This window comes from Microcaecilia unicolor, chromosome 3 (genome assembly GCF_901765095.1).
Source record: "Microcaecilia unicolor chromosome 3, aMicUni1.1, whole genome shotgun sequence".
NCBI lineage: Eukaryota > Metazoa > Chordata > Amphibia > Gymnophiona > Siphonopidae > Microcaecilia > Microcaecilia unicolor.
In genome coordinates, this window is record NC_044033.1 from 534,705,628 (window position 1) to 534,725,719 (window position 20,092).

A 20,092-nucleotide genomic window follows, 5' to 3' on the forward strand; every position below is an offset into this window, starting at 1 on the left:
AAGGGTGCAGATAAGAGAGATTTACCCAGTGAACGGAGTTCCCGGGGAGGAATTTAGGGAGAGATGAGAGTGGAGAGGTACTGAGGAGCTGCAGAGTGAATGCATTTGTAAGTCAGTAAGAGGGCAAAATTAGTATGAATGAGGCTTCTGGCTTTCAGCTGCTTTGCACCCAATTTAAGAACTACTCACAGAAACTTGCTATCTTCCCAAAGTTTTTTTTGTGAACAAAGGCCTTCTCTACTACTACTACTACTACTTAACATTTCTAAAGTGCTACTAGGGTTACGCAGCGCTGTACAATTTAATATAGAAGGACAGTCCCTGCTCAAAGAGCTTACAATCTAAAGGACATGTGAACAGTCAGTCTGATAGGGGCAGTCAAATTGGGGCAGTCTGGATTTCCTGAAAGAGTTAGGTGCCGAACGCAGCATTGAAGAGGTGGGCTTTAAGCAAAGACTTGAAGATGGGCAGGGAGGGGGCTTGGCGTAAGGGCTCGGGAAGGTTGTTCCAAGCATAGGGTGAGGCGAGGCAGAATGAGCGGAGCCTGGAGTTGGCAGTGGTGGAGAAGGGTAATGAGAGGAGGGATTTGTCCTGTGAATGGAGATTCCGGGCAGGAACGTAAGGGGAGATGAGGGTAGAGAGGTAGTGAGGGGCAGCAGACTGAGTGCATTTGTAGGTAAGAAGGAGAAGCTTGAACTGAATGCGGTATCGGATTGGAAGCCAGTGAAGTGACCTGAGAAGAGGGGTGATATGAGTATATCGGTTCTGGCGGAGTATAAGACGTGCAGCAGAGTTCTGAACAGATTGAAGGGGGGATAGATGGCTAAGTGGGAGTCTGGTGAGGAGTAAGTTGCAGTGGTACATGCATGACAAGTCTTGCTGCAGTAATTCTGGGCAGTTTGCAGTTTCCTTACTACTACTACTACTTATCACTTCTAAAGCACTACTAGATGTATGCAGCACTGTACACTTGAACATGAAGAGACAGACCCTGCTCGACAGAGCTTATAATCTAATTAGGACAGACAAACAGGACAAACAAGAGATAAGGGAATATTAAAGTGAGGATGATAAAATAAGGATTAGGAGTTAAAAGCAGCATCAAAAAGGTGGGCTTTTAGCTTAAATTTGAAGACGGGCAGAGATGGAGCTTGACGTACCGGCTCAGGAAGTCTATTCCAGGCCTATGGTGCAGCAAGATAAAAGGAACGGAGTCTGGAGTTAGCAGTGGAGGAGAACATAACATAGTAGATGACAGCAGAAAAAGACCTGCACGGTCCATCCAGTCTGCCCAACAAGATAACTCATATTTGCTGCTTTTTTTTGTATACCCTACTTTGATTTGTACCTGTGGAGGAGAAGGGTGCAGATAAGAGAGATTTACCCAGTGAACGGAGTTCCCGGGGAGGAATGTAGGGAGAGATGAGAGTGGAGAGGTACTGAGGAGCTGCAGAGTGAATGCAGGAAGATGAGCCAGAACCAAGAGAAATATGTCTAATGGTGCCCCTACTCACATTTCCATGAATTATCAAGGACAGTTCACCCTCGCACTACTGTGGCCTGCTCTCTCCTTCTTTAGCTACCTCTCCCTCTTCCCCCAGAACTCTAGTATTTTCCCTATACCAAGCCAGTGTGAATCTTAGAAATACACAGGCACTAGATGTAGAAATGCTGCATTTTGGAAGGCAAAATGGCTGACAGTGACAGCAAGTAGTTTCTTATCTTCCATAATAACATTTTCAGATGAGTTAGTTTTATGTATTCCATACCAGTTACAGGAATGAACCTCACTCTTAAATCAGAGTACATTGCCTGGAGATGATCTCAGACTTTCAGATGTACTGTTAATGCTCATCTCAACATACTTCATTATGTCAAATCCAGCCTCCTTCAGAAGTATGCAGGGTGTAACCAGTGGCGTAGGAAGGGGGGGGGGGCAGTCCGCCCCGGGTGCACGCTGCTGGGGGGTGTCGGCTCCGCGCTGGTGCACTGCCCTCTCTGCCCCGGAACAGGTTACTTCCAGCAACGTGCAGTCAGGGCGGATCGGCCCTCCTGCCCGTCCCTCGCCGCAGGTATGCACTCCGGGGGGGGGGGGGGGGGGGAGGTATGCGCTCCGGGGGGGGAGGTATACGCTCCAGCGGGAGGAGGGTGCGCCGTGCTGCACCCAGGGGAGGGTGCGCAGCGGCGACCCGCCCCAGGTGTCAGCTCCCCTCGCTACGGCTCTGGGTGTAACATCAACAAGGAACATATACGCTTATCGAAGCTGCACCTTAGACATTTCTGAAGGAAGCCATTTTAAACATAATGAAGGGTTGAGATGAGCATTAGCAGTTCACCAGTTTACCATGATCACCGATTAGAAACCACTTCCCTAGAACATCAATACACCTCCTACTAGGAAAACAAAGTATCACAGAGATAACCCAGTTATATAGAGTAGGACAATAGGAAGAGACGTGGGGGAGAGGATTGGAGTATGGGTAGTGCTAGTGGTGTGGATTAGGTTCGAGAATTAAGTTGGTATGTTTGGGTAGGCTTGTTTGAAGAGGTAAGTTTTCAGCAGCTTTCGGAAGGGTAGGTGTTCCTTGGTTGTTCGAATGTGTCGAGGTATTGCGTTCCAGAGTTAGCCGCCTATAACGGAGAAGTTGGATGCGTAGTAGGTTTTGTATTAGAGGCCTTTGCAATTATGAAGATGAAGATTGAGATATGTTCGAGAAGATTTGGACCCATTCCTAGCTGGAAGATCGATCAAGTTGGTCATGTAGCTTGGAGATTCACCATGGAGGATCTTGTGGATCATTGTGTGGGCTTTGAAGTTTATGCGTTCCTTGATGGGGAGCCAGTGAAGTTTTTCACGAAGTGGTGTTGCACTTTCAAATCGTGATTTGCCAAAAATGAGTCTGGCTGCTGTGTTTTGGGCGGTTTGGAGTTTTTTCATGATTTGGGCTTTGCAGCCGATGAAGATGCTGTTGCAGTAGTCGGCATGGGTGAGTACTGTGGATTGTACTAGATTGCGGAAAGTTTTCTTTGGGAGGAATGGTTTTACTCTTTTCAATACCCACATCATGTTGAACATCTTCGTTGTGGCTTTTGCATGAGTTTCCAAAGTTAGGTGGTTGTCTAATGTTACTCCTAGGATTTTTAGATTGTCAGATATTGGGATTGTAACATCGAGGGTGATCAGGGTGGTTGGGAGCAGAGTAGCGTGTTGTGATGAAAGAATTAAGCATTGAGTTTTTTCTTTGTTCATTTTCTTCTTGAAAGCGTTGGCCCAGGATGTTAGGATGTTCATGGCTGTGATTATTTTCTCCAAGATTTCTGTAAGGTTGGATTGGAAAGGGATGAATATTGTGACATCATCAGCGTAGAGGAAAGGGTTAAGGTCGGATTTGGATAGGGATTTGGCCAGAGGAATCATCATAAGGTTGAAGAGGATCGGGGATAGAGGTGAGCCTTGGGGGACTCCGCATTTTGATGACCACGTAGGCGATATTGATGAGGTTGATTTGACCTGATATGATCTGGTGGTGATAAACTTTTTTATCCACTTAATGATGTTTCCGCCGATCCCTAATTTGTCTAGTAATTTTGTGAGAATATTGTAGTCTACCATGCAGTGCCGTAGCGAGGGCTAATGGCAGCCGGGGCGGGTCGCCGCTGCGCAACCCCCCCCCCCCCGGACCACATTCTTAGCTGAGGGAGGGCCGAACCGCCCCGAGTGTATGTCACTCGGAGCTGCATCGGCCCCGCTGGTTCCCTGCTCTCTCTGCCCTGGAACAGGAAGTAACCTGTTCCGGGGCAGAGAGAGCAGGGAACCAGCGGGGCCGGCACCCCCCGAGCGCGTGCACCCGGGGAGGACCGCCCCTCCCCCTCCCCTTCCTACGCCACTGCTACCATGTCAAATGCACTGGATAAGTCGAACTGCAGAAGAAGTATTTTGTTGCCAATTGAAATTTCCTGTTTGAACCTGGATATCAAGGTGAGCAGTTTCTGTACTGTGTGCAGGTCGAAAACCTGATTGTGATTCATGTAATATGGAGAATTTTTGAATGAATTCATTAAGTTGGGAGGTCACTCTATTTTCCATCAGTTTGGTTAGAAGAGGGATGGAGGCCACAGGTCGATAATTAATGATGTCATTCGCTGGTTTCTGGTTTTGCGGTATTGGTGTAAGTAGAATATTGCCGTGTTGAGAGGGGAAGGAGCCTTGTTGAAATAGGAAATTTAAGTGGGTGGTGAGTTCTGTAATGAATCGTTCTGGGGCATTTTTCATAAGATAATTGGGGCATGGGTCCAGGTGGCAATGAGACTTGGAGAGTTTGGATAGTGTTGAGGAGATTTCCTTAGTACTGAGGGGGGTGAAATAACCACGGCATACAAAAAAGCCACTGTAGCTACCAGAATCAGTGCATTTTATCTAGCAAAAAAGGTTCCGGTACTCAAATGTTAGGCCATCCTTCAGGGGTGGGGTGATCACTGAAGGACCCACCCCACAATAGGCAGGGCCCCTGCAACCACTCACAGAATATATGGCAAGGCAGAATTGGTGTGTAGAGCCTGAGCACTTTCATTAAAACTTGCAATCCAATGGTCAATTTTAGCAGACAATGAAAAAGTTGCTGGTACTCAGTACCCCCAAGTACCCCCTCAAAAAAAGCCCTGGCCAGAACAATCCATCTTCACAGGAACTTCTAAGGAGCCTGCTAATTTTATCAATTTTGAAAAATCCAATGCCGCACTGCTCCACTACTTCAAATCTCTTTCTCAGTCCTAAACACTTTGGTGGTAACTCATTTCACATGAACAATGAACAATGTGAACTCATGACTCACCAATTTTTTCATTGGTCAGAACGTTTTTGTGTATTATACTTTAATTCAACTTTCAAACTGTTCATTTATATCTATTTTCAAACTCTATATAAAATGTCACACTTATTTATTTATGGCATTTCTATCCCACATTAGCCCAAGTGAAACTCAGGTTCAATGTGGCTTACAATATAAACATAAAAGAAAAGAAAATAAATTAGAGTTACATTTAAAGAATACATCATAAAAAATATTATACAGGAAGTGATGGGGCAAATTCAGTGGGGAGTCAGGAAGAAGTGAAACATAAGGAACTAAATATTCAGCACTGAGTTCTAATGTTGTTGAAGATCGAGCTAAAAACGTTTTCAATAAATTACGAAATAACCCAATTCAGCAAATAAAAGGACCCCATCACGGACATGGGCCATGTTTCGCAATAGCTGCTTGTAGCAAATCAAGGGTTCGGATATTGCTTTAAAGACTGTTTATTCACACATCAATAGGCACACACATATTACATAACACTCTTATGCAGTTCACACATACATCACCACAGGATTGTAGCCTTCATCTGAGCCGTAACAGCAATCGGGGAAGCACCGATGACCGCCCAGAGATTCTGCGGGACAATTCCACACTGGATAGGCACACACATATTACATAACACTCTTATGCAGTATACATACATCACCACAGGATTGTAGCCTTCATCTGAGCTGCAACATCAATCGAGGAAGCACCGATGACCGCCCAGAGATTCTGTAGGACAATTCCAGCAGTATACATACATCACCACAGGATTGTAGCCTTCATCTGAGCCATAACAGCAATCGGGGAAGCACCGATGACCGCCCAGAGATTCTGTGGGACAATTCCACACTGGATAGGCACACACATATTACATAACACTCTTATGCAGTATGCATACATCACCACAGGATTGTAGCCTTCATCTGAGCCATAACAGCAATCGGGGAAGCACCGATGACCGCCCAGAGATTCTGTGGGACAATTCCACACTGGAGAGAGGCGTCCCTCCAACCAGGTACAAAGCTTCTGTTTCAGCCAGGGCTTCCCCTCTTTTTATAACAGCTCACAAACAAGTGTGCCTGGAGCAGAACAATGAGGTGGCCAATCTACATTCCTCTCTCCCAGGCACCCTATGATGAAAACACCAGCCTTTGGACTTGTTTCTCAGCACAGTCCTGTAGTGAGTTACCCACCGCAACGGAACGTTGTGGTAGCAACCTGTCAAACAAATATTCTGGTAGCAACAGGTCAAAACAAACATTCTGCATGTCAGAAAACAAATATTCTGGGTCAGCATAAGTATGAAATCATAAGTATTATACTCCAACACACTGCTTCAAAGGTAGATCCTTTAACGTAAAATTTAAAAATGTAAGTGTATAATAACATAAGTACATAAGTAATGCCACACTGGGAAAAGACCAAGGGTCCATCGAGCCCAGCATCCTGTCCATGACAGCGGCCAATCCAGGTCAAGGGCACCTGGCAAGCTTCCCAAACGTAGAAACAGTCTATACATGTTGTTCCCGGAATTGTGGATTTTTCCCAAGTCCATTTAACCTTGTTAAACATATTTCTATTAGTAGGCTCCATCTCTCAATTGAACTGACCTGTATAAATAACGGCATTCAATCTTCTCATTCCTCAGTAACATTGCGCCCTAAACAGGGATTTCCTGATTATGTGACTCAAGCAACCAATCAAGTACAGAATTTCAAATTAATGATAACCAATCTAAGTCCAAATTGGACCCATTAGGGACTATGGTTTTGAAAGTAAAAATCCATCGCTGCTCCTTGTAATTAAGTATCATGTCCACATTCCCACCATGACACCCTTCTCAAAGTGGGCTAAATTTAGACTTAGATCCGTCATCATTAATTTGAAACTCTGTACTTGATTGATTCTTTGAGTCACAAGATTAGGTATAAAGGAAATTTTGGTTTAGGGCACCATGTTACTGAACAAAAGTGGAAGACTGTGATGCACTACGACAGAAGCACAAGGAAAAGGAGTAATGTAACCAGCAAAGCTCTTTCATAAGAAAACAGAGGACGATTGATTAAGAAAATAAATACTTTTATTCTGCAGATGACCCGACACAGCACTGTTTCGGCAAAAAAGCCTACATCAGGGGTTTGTTTTGAAAGATCACTGAATAGTATGGCCAACTGGAAAAATGTCTTGAAAATGATGCAGTCCAGACAAACACCAGAGTCTATGCAGGATTCACAAATGTAGCAACAAGGCAAATAAATCTGGTTACACTACTCCTTTTCACTAAACTAGATAATCACATACACGAGGCCGAAGACCGGTTGGACAAACAGTAGCAGGAATAGCTGATCCACTCCTGTCCTTGCTGAGATCATTTCTGTGCACCTTTCTGTCATTAAGTTAAACCCCGTTCCTGTTACTTTGTCTTATCCGTCTAATGTTCCTACTCCACTGACACTCTGTGTTGACATTATAAATAGCCTTCTGTGCCATAATGTGTTCTGTTATTGAATAGTTTTTCTGCTGAAATTGTCTATTGCTTATGTCCAGACTGTTCCTGCTATTGAACTCCTTGGGCACATTTCTTCAGAAATGGTAAATTCTAATAAATAAATAAAATCATCATACGTAAGATGCCAGGTTATGGCATGGAATATATATGTGCTGGGTTAAATTAAAATCAAATTCTGTCTGACTGGCAAAAGCACTTGGGCATAAACTGCATAAACTATGCTGGTTATACACAGTCTCCAGATGATACAGACAACCCCTGGGGTACAGAAGCCTGAAAAGCCCTGGATAAAGGGACTTTCATCTTACCCATGTCTGGTGCCAATCCATGCTCAATATATATGACCTCATTTTGGACATTGACAATGCCCCCCCTCCCATATTCAGACAGCAGAGGTCACTGATTTTAAAGGTGCTGAATTTGACCCAGATATTCAATGACAGACCTAATCAGGGCATTGGAATTGAATATTTGGACACTTTGCAGCTCCCAGAAGTTAGTCAGTGTCGCCTCCTACTGGTCAGGATGCGTGTGTGGGTCTTGCTTTGCTTGGCTTGGTAGATGGGTGGAATCCATTTCTGGAATGGGTCTGGTTTGTTGCCATTGAAGGACAACATCTTGGGACTATGGTCTTTAGTGCTTCTTGTAATCACAAAATCAATATCTTCTCCTAACATCATTGTTCCCAACTTCAGAAGTAGGGCAAATCTCTGTTCCCCCTGGGAGTGGTTGTCTCCTTCTGCTTCTTTGCAAACCACCATTTCTAGTGCATTCCTCTCTACGGTGGCTTCTGAGTGCCACCCTTTCCTTTCTGTCAGGAGCACATTCTAGCCACTCTTACTCCCCAGCCAGCCCACAGGATCTTTCCTGCATGACTGCTTCAGCCTATGCCTGCCCTTCCTCCACATTACCACTAGCATTCCTCTGAGGTTCTGCCCCGTATGCATGAAGGTCTGCTGCCTTCCCTTCCCCCTCTTGACTTTCTCAGCCATTCTTGAGGACAGTACCTTTCCCAGGACACCATCTCCTACGAAAACAGATCCTAAACTCCAAACCCTATCACCTTTTGTCATTTTCTCAGAAAAGGACTTGCTTGCAGTCTGTTCCTCTCTTGCTCCTCCCATGCTTATTATTGGTGGTGGGGGGGGGGGTCCCCTTAGGGCTACTTCATAATGTCAGTTTCCCAAGGTTCCCTCTTGGATCCTAGCTGTGCTATACCCGAGTAGGGCATGGTACACATTCATCTTAGGGGCTTGGCTGCCTGCCTAAATCTACCTGAACTGACACCACTCTTCCCTGGGACAAGCCTGCCTTTTCCAGCATCCCCCTCACCCCACAAATCCTAGGATCTTGGCTCATCATGGGTTTTCTTCTATGACTTTCACCTGATCCTGGGCTGACTTGCTGAGGATTCTGGGGACTCCTAGGGCCATTATCACCCTCTTCCCCCACACAGTCTCCTGTGACATACCTAAGCAGCTATATTTGTGCAGGTACCCAGATAACTCCCTAGATAAAGTTAGGACAGCCTTTTTGCTGTTCCTAACTATAAAATCACCACTAACTAGATAACTCCTGGCTTCTCCCTGACTCTGCCCCAAACTGCCCCTGGCACTAACCAGATAGTGCAGCAGTGGGTCTGCCCAGCTACTCAGGAGCACCATCCAGGATCCAGGTTTGGCCATTAATATCACATCTATGCTATATGAATGTTCTAATATGTGCTTATTAGATGTTTCATCAGTATTATGCTGACATCGTATTATATCTCTGTTATTTCAATTTCAGTGCTCTTAAATGTATATATTTTTGATCCTGTTTCATGATAATCCTATTAGGTTTTAATTTTCTGTTGTCAAGTTTACTTCATTTAGGGGCACTTTTACTAAGCCAAATAAGCGTCTATGCACACCCAATACGCGCCAAAATGGAGTTACCGCCCGACTACCGCATGGCTCTTGCTGTAATTTCATTTTTGGCGTGCATCCGATATGCTAGTCTGAAAAATATTTTTTTATTTTCAGGTTCACGTAATGGACACGCACCAAGTGGCATTTGACGCGTGTAGGTCATTACCGCCTGGATTCTTTACCGCTAGGTCAATGGCTGGCAATAAGGTTTAAGACTCAAAATAGAAGCGCAGCAATTTTGATTTTGCCACACGTCCATTTTCTGCAAAGAAAAAAAGGGCCTTTTTTACAGACACGCTAAAACATGGATCAGCGCATGCCCAAAACCCGCGCCTACACTACCGCAAGCCATTTTTCAACGCACCTTAGTAAATGCATCCCTTACTGTATTTATGTTTATATTTGGTCATTTTTACTATTCTTATGCTGTTAACAAAATTGTAAGTTTCATGTTAAACTGCAGCTCCTGTACACTGCCTTGGGTGAATCTCTTCATAAAGGCGGTTAATACCAGTAAATAAATAACTGAACAGGAGCGTCTTCTGCCCATTAAAGTGGTTTAAATATTAGGCCCTGAGACTTTACTTAGTGTTGTGGGGTTCTTTTCTTGTATTCTGTACTTACTCTATACATATCTTTATACATTCACCATTTAAGGTGATCTGTGTGGAAAAGAGAGTGTAAATATCCACAAGTCCCCTTATGACATATATGGAGGGCAACTGGGCCAATCAGTCTTTATTGGTCTTCATTTGCTAGTTACAGTTATTCTTTCTTTTCTCAGGGTTCCAGAGGACTGTAGCAATTGCTGACTCAAACTACAACTGGTTTTATGGACCTGAAAGCCAGCTGGTGTTTCTGGATAAATTTGTCATGCGCAACGGCAGTGGGAACTGGCTGGCAGATCAGATTCAAAGGAATCGTATAAGGGAGGGTCCAGGATCTCCAGTTAAAGGGCAACGCTGGTGCACCCTACACACTGAATTCCTCTGGTAGGTGACATAATACCGTATATTTTTGTACATGAATGAAAGACATGAAGAACCTGTGGCTACCTGGACTATATTTCTGTTCTGCACACAAGAAGTGCAGAGTTCTACTGGTAATATTACTTCTAAAGAAAACTGATTTATTTGTAAGGTTTTTTTTCCTCCAGATTTCACTCAAACGGTGACTCTCACAAGACTGGGAGCAGGAATAAGGTTATGGAGAGAGGGAATCAAGGCGAAAAGATGCATCTGGAAGGATATGGGCTACTGTTTTGACAGCTTCTGCTGCACTGTAATGGCGTTCCCAGATCACCTCCAACTCTACCTCTATTTGACCAGTTAAATTTTGTGCAGCTGGTGAATTGGTCAGACAAAACTGAACTGCTATGCAGAGGGAGCGATGTGTCTAGTTACTTCTCAAAGTTATCAGAACATGTATTTTTGTTTTATATTGACGTTTTGAGTCCGTTTCTATTCTTCTTTTCTCCAAGGACAAGCAGGCGTAATATTCTCACATGTGGCTAATGTCATCCATGGAGCCACTGCCAAGTGCACTGTTATTTCAAATCCTTGAGGCAGTGCCCCCACCATGCATGCCCATCCTGCCCAATGCTCAAGCATGGAACCAGCAGTCTATCATTTTCCGTGGAGCAGAGAGGTTGTTTTTTTAAATCTCTCAGCACATCAAACTTTTTCCTTTTTGGTCCCTTCCCTCTTTTGGCATATTTTTTCTTCATATTCTTCTTTCTTCTATATTTGTTCAATATATTCATTTATTAAAAATGTGTTTTATTTTTTCAATTTATGGCCTTTAGGGCCTCTTTCTTTTGCTCAGGAATCATCGACCATATTCGGGTACGCAACTACTTGAGCTCCTCAGGCCACAAAGCCTTTTGACCTTGTGTTGGCCATTATTCCTTCCATGTGAACAAGGGTGCCGAATGGCTGTAAGAAGTATACTCAGTGCAATAGGACCATTTCAGACACAGATCCCCATAACTGCTGTGTCTAGTGCTGGGTCCATAGCACTAGGACATATAGAGTAGCCTCTGCCTGTGCATTCAAGCAAAGACCCTTAAAGCCTGCAAAGTCCAGTGTAAAAAAACTTTTGGGTCTGCATCATCATCCGCATTGAGCATGGCAGGGGATGTCGGACTCTGGATTCTATGTCCTCTTCGTTTGTGCTACATACATTGAGGAACCTGCAGCGTAAAAAAATCTAAGAAGCAACACCACTGTTCTCCATTCAGGCACTCTGCCAACACTTCCCCTGCATCAATGTCCTCGATGCATGGGAAGCATCCATGCCGCAGTGACTGCTCTCCTTCTCCCCAACTTATTGAGAGCCTTCTAGGTCTTTAAGATCTCCAACTCCTGCACAGGCTATAACTCAGGCTGCATGCACACTGCTTTCTCAGCAAGTACCGACGCCTACTCTATAAGGAGAAATCTGGGATATGCACAAGGAGGAGCTTTCAGGGCTACTGTATTGGCAGTCTATACAGGCTTACAGGGTGCTTGCCTCAGCCCCAGCCTGTCAATACATCACAGGAGTCACAGGAGAGGTCCCACACACTGGCTTGGCCCCGACCATCAGGGGCAGAACGAACTCGACCGACACATTTGTCATCGGCAGAGGATTTTTCTTCAACCTCTGAGACTCTTCTGCCTTGACACAGAGCTGGTGCTCCCTTCCACGTACTTCCCATGAACAGTAAGTCAGATTCGGACCTCACCTGAGGGATGGATCAGGACCCACAGGACATCTCACCTGAGGAGTCCTATAGCATCCCATCTGATCTTTCTCTGCCAACTGAGAGACTACTACTACTACTTATCACTTCTATAGCACCACAAGGCATATGCAGCGCTGTACATTAAACACGAAAAGACAGTCCCTGCTCAATGAGCTCACAATCTAAATAAGACAGGTAAACAGACAGAACAACTAAGAGGTAAGGGAATTAAAGAGGTGGGGTACAGGGCAAGTGAGTAGAGGTTAGGAGTCAAAAGCAGTGTCAAAGAGGTGGGCTTTTAGCCTGGACTTGAAAACGGCCAACAATGGAGCTAGATGAACAGGCTTGGGAAGTTTATTCCAGGCGTGAGGTGCAGTGAGATAAAAGGAACGGCATCTGGAATTAGCAGTAGAGGAGAAGGGGACAGATGAGAGATTTATCTACAGAGCGGAGTATCCGAGGGGGGGTGTAGGGAGAGACAAGAGTGGAGAGGTATTGGGGAATGGCAAAGTGAATGCACTTATAGGTCAGTAAGAGAAGTTTGAATTGAATGCGAAAATAGATAGGGAGCCAGTGAAGTGACTTGAGCAGAGGGCTAATGTGAGCATAGCGACTTTGGCGGAAAATGAGTCGCACAGCAGAGTTTTGGACTGATTGAAGAGGAGAGAGATGGCTAAGTGGGAGGCCGGTGAGAAGCAGGTTGCAGTAATCTAGGCGAGAGGTAATAAGAGTGTGGATAAGGGTTCTGGTAGAGTGCTCAGAGATGAAGGGACGGATTTTGCTCATATACTTTCTGGAGGAGACCAGAAAATATATCCTTTCCTGGTTTTGTCTGTGAGATGTCCCAAGCCATACCTTTCAAATTAGAGACTGAAGAAGAACCTTGTTCAGAACTCTGAGGTTCTAGACTGACTCTTCTCCTAGAGAAGAAATCACTGTTTTGTGAGGGCTAATCACATTTGCTGTGCCTCAGGTAGAAAGCAGACAAAGAGGGAAGGTACTTTACCATTTTGTTTTATTTTTGTAACACTCTGGGATTAGATGGATTATATACGTCCCTCCTACAGATATGAAATTCACAGAAGCCCAAAAATAAACACTGAAAGAATAGGACACAAGGCTCAGATATTTTAAGGAAAATAGAAAAAACTGATTTATTAGATATATTTGCAGAAAAAGCAATGTAAATCAGAGACAATACGACTACTACTATTACTATTTAACATTTCTAAAGCGCTACCAGGGTTGCGCAGTGCTGTACAATTAACAAAGAAGGACAGTCCCTGCTCAAAGGAGCTTACAATCTAAAGGACAAAATGCAGAATTACCCCCAAATGATGGTAAAGTATGAAACTAATGTACCTGTCAAGGTAGAGTAGAGCACACACACATAACCTAGACCTGAATCCCAAAGGCACTATGAAAAGAAAGGAAAGTTTAACCTGACAGATGTAGAAGGCTCCCCCACTCTCACAAACTCTGGATCCGGAGACAGGATGTTGTTGAAGGAAGCAGGCAACGCAGCTGAGATGGCAGATGGTTTTCTCTCAGGATGGTAATATATCAAGCATGCTTTTAACATATTGGGCACAGTGATGGCCAGCCATTCTCTTGGGTGTCAAAACAGTTCATCAAGGGAGGCTGGATGCCAATAAGACTTGCAACAGCTGGAAATAACAACAAACAAATAATGCTACCAAAATTAATGATAAAATGAAATAAACCTGCTGAATTGTCTATGCACAATACAAGTAATGTCTATAGTAATAGCAATAGCTGGATGAATATGGCAAGTGCCACCAGGCTATAATCAGTCTCTGATTATGCGGTATAAAAAGAAAAAAGTAAACTTAGTGAAAAGCAAACTCCATTTAATGCATGTTTAACAGTAGAGTATAACACATGGACAATACAATGAAACAGTAAAGTGCAAAATCTTACCACAAATGAAAACAAATGTCAGCAATAAACAAACATAATACAGGTGAATTATAGTCTGTATTGTGGCACATGACAAAGGCAAAACCACATAGTGTATGGAAAACCTGTGTTTTTATCTTAATTTGGTATATAAGTGGTATGTAATAAGGCAGCTTTATTAAATGACAGCTTCGTTAAAATAATAGTTTAGGAAGGGAAAATCATAATATGGAAAACAAAAACCCTCCCGATTACTGTTTTGACCTGGTTTTACAGCCTGCCTCACTGACACAGACTACTCAATTACTGTGGATTCTTTTGGAATCGTATTAGGTAAATGAGACTTTTATTAGAGGTTCATTATTGTCTAAGATACATAATGATTAAGCTATATACCTAAAAAGAAACAAGTGGAGGAGTGGCCTAGTGGTTAGAGCACTGGTCTTGCAATCCAGAGGTGGCCAGTTCAAATCCCACTGCTGCTCCTTGTGATCCTTGGGCAAGTTACTTAACCCTCCATTGCTTCAGGTACAAACTTAAATTATGAGCTCTTCTGGGACAGAGAAATATCCAGTGTACCTGAATGTAACTCACCTTGAGCTACTACTGAAAAGGTGTGAGCAAAATCTAAATAAATAAAAAATAAAATAAAAAATATCTATCTATAGTTTAAAAGAAACAATCATTACATCACTGGTCCCTACATCCAAGCAAAGTTAGGAGTCTCTTCACCAGGAAAAGCAATAATACACTATACATACACCATAACTATACATACACCACTGGTCCTTAATCTCTACATCCAGGCTCTTATCAGCTGGGGCTGGGGGTCTGTTCAGAGCGAAAGCCTGGAGTTTCTTTGACCAGGAAATATAGTTCTCTGCACAGTATTACGTTATTCACAGACAAGCTCCCAATTTCACTGGCAGAAATTCCCCTTTTTTTATTAGGCTTAGAACTCATGTTCAGAGCTAAGGAAAATTACAGAAAGCTTTAGAATTTCTCTGTTTTGGTAAACAAGCCATACAAAATATGCTTGAACATGTGGGAATATGGTCATATGTTTCTCAGTCCAGGTGACCATTCTGAACTCGAAACAGGCTCGACCTCCCTCTTCACATTCCAAATTAATTAGGACTGTGTCTTATCTTCTTCCACATTCCAAATCATTTTCACACAAACAGAATTATCACTTTAATGAGAGAGTGCACTGTCCGTTTTTCAACTCTGCCTTGACCATCTTTAAAATCTTCCATTACAATTACTTTGCACTGAAAGGACAGCATCACCCTGGTGAAGCTGAAAGTAATCCTGTAGCCAGGACCAGTCCACCAAAGGATGCAATATTCTGTCACACCGTGGATGTGTCTCCAAGAGCTTCTGCCCAGGAAGGAAGGGTTAGGACAACTGTTGTAGTAGGTGATTCGATAATTAGGCATGTAGATTCTGGGTGGCTGGTGGACGTGAGAATTGCCTGGTCATTTGCCTGCCTGGTGCGAATGTGGCGGACCTCACGAATAACCTAGATAGGATTTTAGATAGTGCTGGGGACATATTTTTAAAACAGGAGGAAATATGTGTGGACAAGTGGCCTAGTGGTTAGGGTGGTGGACTTTGGTCCTGGAGAACTGAGGAACTGAGTTCGATTCCCAGCACAGGCAGCTCCTTGTGACTCTGGGCAAGTCACTTAACCCTCCATTGCCTGCCGCATTGAGCCTGCCATGAGTGGGAAAAAGTGCGGGGTACAAATGTAACAAAAAAAAAATAATAATAATAATATTTTTTTCACTCAATGAATAGCCAGCTGTCTTGGTACATGTGGGTACCAATGATGTAGGAAAATATGGACGGGAGGTTCTGGAAGCCAAATTTAGGCTCTTAAGTAGAAAGCTCAAATCCAAATCCAGAACCTCTAGGTAGCATTTTCAGAAGTGTTCCCCATTTCACGCTCAGGGCCCAAGAGAGTGGCAGATCTCCGGAGTCTCAATGTGTGAATGAGGTGATGGTGCAGGGAGGAGGATCTTAGATTTGTAAGGAACTGGGCAACATTCTGGGGAAGGGGGGAGCCTCTTCCCGAATGATGGGCTCCACCTTAACTAGAGTGGGACCAGGCTGCTGGCATCAGCATTTCAAAAGGAGATAGTGCAGCTTTTAAACTAGAAACGGGGGGGAAGGCCGACAGTCGCTCAAAAGCGCATGGTTCGGAACAAGGTATCTTTCAAAGATAACACCAAAACAGTATCCCAATAGCAAGGTTACTACTACTACAACTATTTAGCATTTATATAGCGCTACAAAGCGTATGCAGCGCTGCACAAACATAGAAGAAAGACAGTCCCTGCTCAAAGAGCTTACAATCTAATAGACACAAATAATAAAGTAAGCAAATCAATTAATGTGTAGAGGAAAGAGGAGAGGGAGGATAGGTAGAAGCAAGAGGTACAAGTGGTTACAAGTCAAAAGCAATGTTGAAGAGGTGGGCTTTCAATCTAGATTTAAAGATGGTCAAGGATGGGGCAAGACGTAGGGGCTCAGGAAGTTTATTCCAGGCGTAGGGTGCAGCGAGACAGAAGGAGCGAAGTCTGGAGTTGGCAGTAGTGGAGAAGGGAACAGATAAGAAGGATTTATCCATGGATCAGAGCGCACGAGAAGGGGAGTACGGAAGGACGAGTGTGGAGAGATACTGGGGAGCAGCAGAATGAATACATTTATAGGTTAGTAGAAGAAGTTTAAACAGGATGCGAAAATGGATAGGGTTGCAGTAAAGGTCATAGTAGACCAGCCAGCTTATAATCGAACGAGAATAACGCCCAAGTTCCGACCTAAATCGGGAGATGGGCGTTCTTCTCACAAAAACAAATAAAGCGGTATAATCGAAAGCCGAACTTTGGACGCTTTCAACTGCACTCCGTCGCGGGTGCGGACAAAGTTGACGGGGGCGTGTCGGAGGCGTGGTGAAGGCGGAACTGGGGCGTGGTTATCGGGCGAACAGAGATGGGCGCCCTTCGCCGATAATGGAACAGTTTTGAGCTAGAATTTAGGACACTTTTCCTGGACCCTGTTTTTTCACGAATAAGGCCCCCAAAAGTGCCCTAAATGACCAGATGACCCCCAGAGGGAGTCGGGGATGACCTCCCCTGACTCCCCCAGTGGTCACTAACCCCCTCCCACCACAACAAATGATGTTTCACAACTTTTTACTTTCACCCTCAAATGTCATACCCTCCTCCCAAGCAGCAGTATGCAGGTCCCTGGAGCAGTTGTTAGGGGGTGCAGTGGACGTCAGGCAGGTGGACCCAGGCCCATCCCCCCCCTACCTGTTACAATTGTGCTGCTTAATGCTACTAGTCGTCCAACCCCCCCAAACCCACTGTACCCACATGTAGGTGCCCCCCTTCACCTCTTAGGGCTATAGTAATGGTGTAGACTTGTGGGCAGTGGGTTTTGAGGGGGATTTGGGGGGCTCAACACCCAAGGGAAGGGTGCTATGCACCTGGGAGCTCTTTTACCTGTTTTTTTGGTTTTGTAAAAGTGCCCCCTAGGGTGCCCGGTTGGTGTCCTGGCATGTGAGGGGGACCAGTGCACTATGAATCCTGGCCCCTCCCACGAATAAATGTCTTGGATTTATTCGTTTTTGAGCTGGGCGATTTCATTTTCCATTATCGCTGAAAAGCAAAAACGCCCAGCTCACACCTTGATGAATAAAACATGGGCGTCTTTTTCTTTTAAAAAATACGATCCGCCCCGCCCCTTCACGGACCCGTTCTCGGAGATAAACGCCCATGGAGATAGGCGTTTCTGTTCGATTATGCCCCTCCAGGTGTCTTTAAATCAAAAGCAGACAGATTTTCAAGATTGCAAAGTATCACTGTCAACTGCTGAGCAAGATGTAAATGGGAACAACGAACATAGTTTGAAATGTCTTTATGCAAATACCAGAAACCTAAGAAATAAAATGGGAGAGTTAGAATATATTGCACTAAATGAAAAATTGCATATAATAATAGGCATCTCTGAGACCTGGTGAAAGGAGGATAACCAGAAAAATGGAAGAAGGATCCAACTGAAAATAATAAAAAATGGCATCTTCCATGTTCTGAAGGATTTTCTTTTAGCTCTAATAGCTTCCTTCACCTCACTTTTTATCCATGCCGGCTGTCATTTGGTCTTCCTTCCTCCCTTTTTAATAGACTGAATATATTTGGCCTGGGCTTCCAGGATGGTATTTTTGAACAGCATCCAGGCCTGATGTAAATTTTTGACCTTCACAGCTGCTCCTCTGGTTTTTTTTTCACCATTCTTCTCATTGTATCATAATCTCATTTTTGAAAGTTAAATGCTAACATATTGGATTTCCTGTGTGTACTTAATCCAGAGCTTATATCAAATCTGATCATGTTATGATCACTGTTATCAAGCAGCCCCAGCACCAGATTACATGCTCCATTAAGGGCTAGGTCTAGAATTTTACCTCCTCTTGTTGGCTCCTGCACCTGCTGCTCCATAAGCCAGTCCTTCATTTCATCAAGGAATTTTACCTCCCTAGCGTACCCTGATGTTACATTTACCCAGTCAATACTGGGATAAATGAAATCACCCATTATTATTGTGTTGCCCAGTTTGTTAGCCTCCCTAATTTCTGATAACATTTCAATAGAAATCAAACAAAATAAAACATGGAAAAGAAAATAAGATGATACCTTTTTTATTGGACACAACTTAATACATTTCTTGATTAGCTTTCTAAGGTTGCCCTTCTTCGTCAGATCAGAAATAAGCAAATGTGCTAGCTGACAGTGTATATAAGTGAAAACATTCAAGCATTACTATGAGAGTCTGACAGGGTGGGAGGATGGGGGTGGGTCGGAGGTATGCATGGGGACACCAAAGCATATCATTGATATTCTAAAAGGATGGGTGTGGATAGGTGAGGGGTGGGGTGATCAACAGAGACATACAGCTTTATGGTTTATAATGGGCTAGGAACCCCAGATCCTTGTTAAGTCCTTTCTGTTGGGTGTTAAAATATTCAATCATTCTGACTTCAAAGGTCTTACGTTCTTGTATGGTTTTAAAGTTACCTTTCAGTATTCTCACTGTCATAGTAATGCTTGAATGTTTTCACTTATATACACTGTCAGCTAGCACATTTGCTTATTTCCAATCTGACGAAGAAGGGCAACCTTCGAAAGCTAATCAAGAAATTTATTAAGTTATGTCCAATAAAAAAGGTATCATCTTATTTTCTTTTCCATGTTTTATTTTGTTTGATTTCTATTGATAACCTTAAGAGTGGACTAACACGGCTACCACACTCCTCTACTTAAGATGGATGATAACATTTCTACATCTGTCTTTTCATCCTGGCCAGGTGGACGGTAGTATACTCCTATCACTATCATTTTCCCCTTTACACATGGAATTTCAATCCATAGGGATTCCAAGATGTTTTGTGACCTGTAGAATTTTTAGTCTATTCGATTCAAGGCCCTCCTTAACATACAATGCTACCCCTCCACCAATTCCATCAACCCTATCACTGCGATATAATTTGTATCCTGGTATGACAGTGTCCCACTGGTTATCCTCCTTCCACCAGGTGTACTTATGTAAATGCCTATTATATCTATTTTTTATTTAGTACAATATATTTTAACTCTCCCATTTTATTTCTTAGGCTTCTGGAATTCACATATAGACATTTCCAACTATGTTTGTTGATAATGATAATGTGCAATCTGGAAAATCTGTCTGCTTTTTATTTAAAGAATACTGGTCTACTATGCTCTCTATTGCAACCTCGCTATCAGGATGCCCTACCTTCCCTGTTTTGGTGATATCTTTGTAAAAGTCTATTCCGCCCTCCGGCCCTTTTTTCCACCAGGCTCATTTTCTTCTTAGTTGTGAGGTTTTCATTATATTGATATCCTGGTAACTGATTACTACTTATCATTTCTATAGCGCTACTAGACATATGCAGCAACTAATGAGTCCCACATGTGAGAATATTATGCCTTCTTGGAGAAAGCTAAGTTACTTACCTGTATCTGGTGTTCTCCGAGAATAGCAGGCATATATTTTCACATCCCTCCTGCTTCCCCTTGGAGTTGTCTTCTATACTGCTGGTCCCGTGCTCAAGCATCGAGCAGGAAGGCACCTGCGCATATGCAATGGGGGCATTGCC

The 20,092-nt window shown here is 43.6% G+C and overlaps 1 protein-coding gene across 1 annotated transcript in view; it reads left to right on the top strand.

Annotated features, from left to right (window-relative positions):
• Window positions 1-20,092, top strand: part of LOC115464840 (dermatan-sulfate epimerase-like) — a 54,183-nt gene that overhangs the window by 29,964 nt on the left and 4,127 nt on the right. The window contains exon 4 of the mRNA XM_030195198.1: window positions 10,048-10,255. Within this exon, the coding sequence (XP_030051058.1) occupies window positions 10,048-10,255 (208 nt within the window). The remainder of the gene's footprint in view (window positions 1-10,047; window positions 10,256-20,092) is intronic.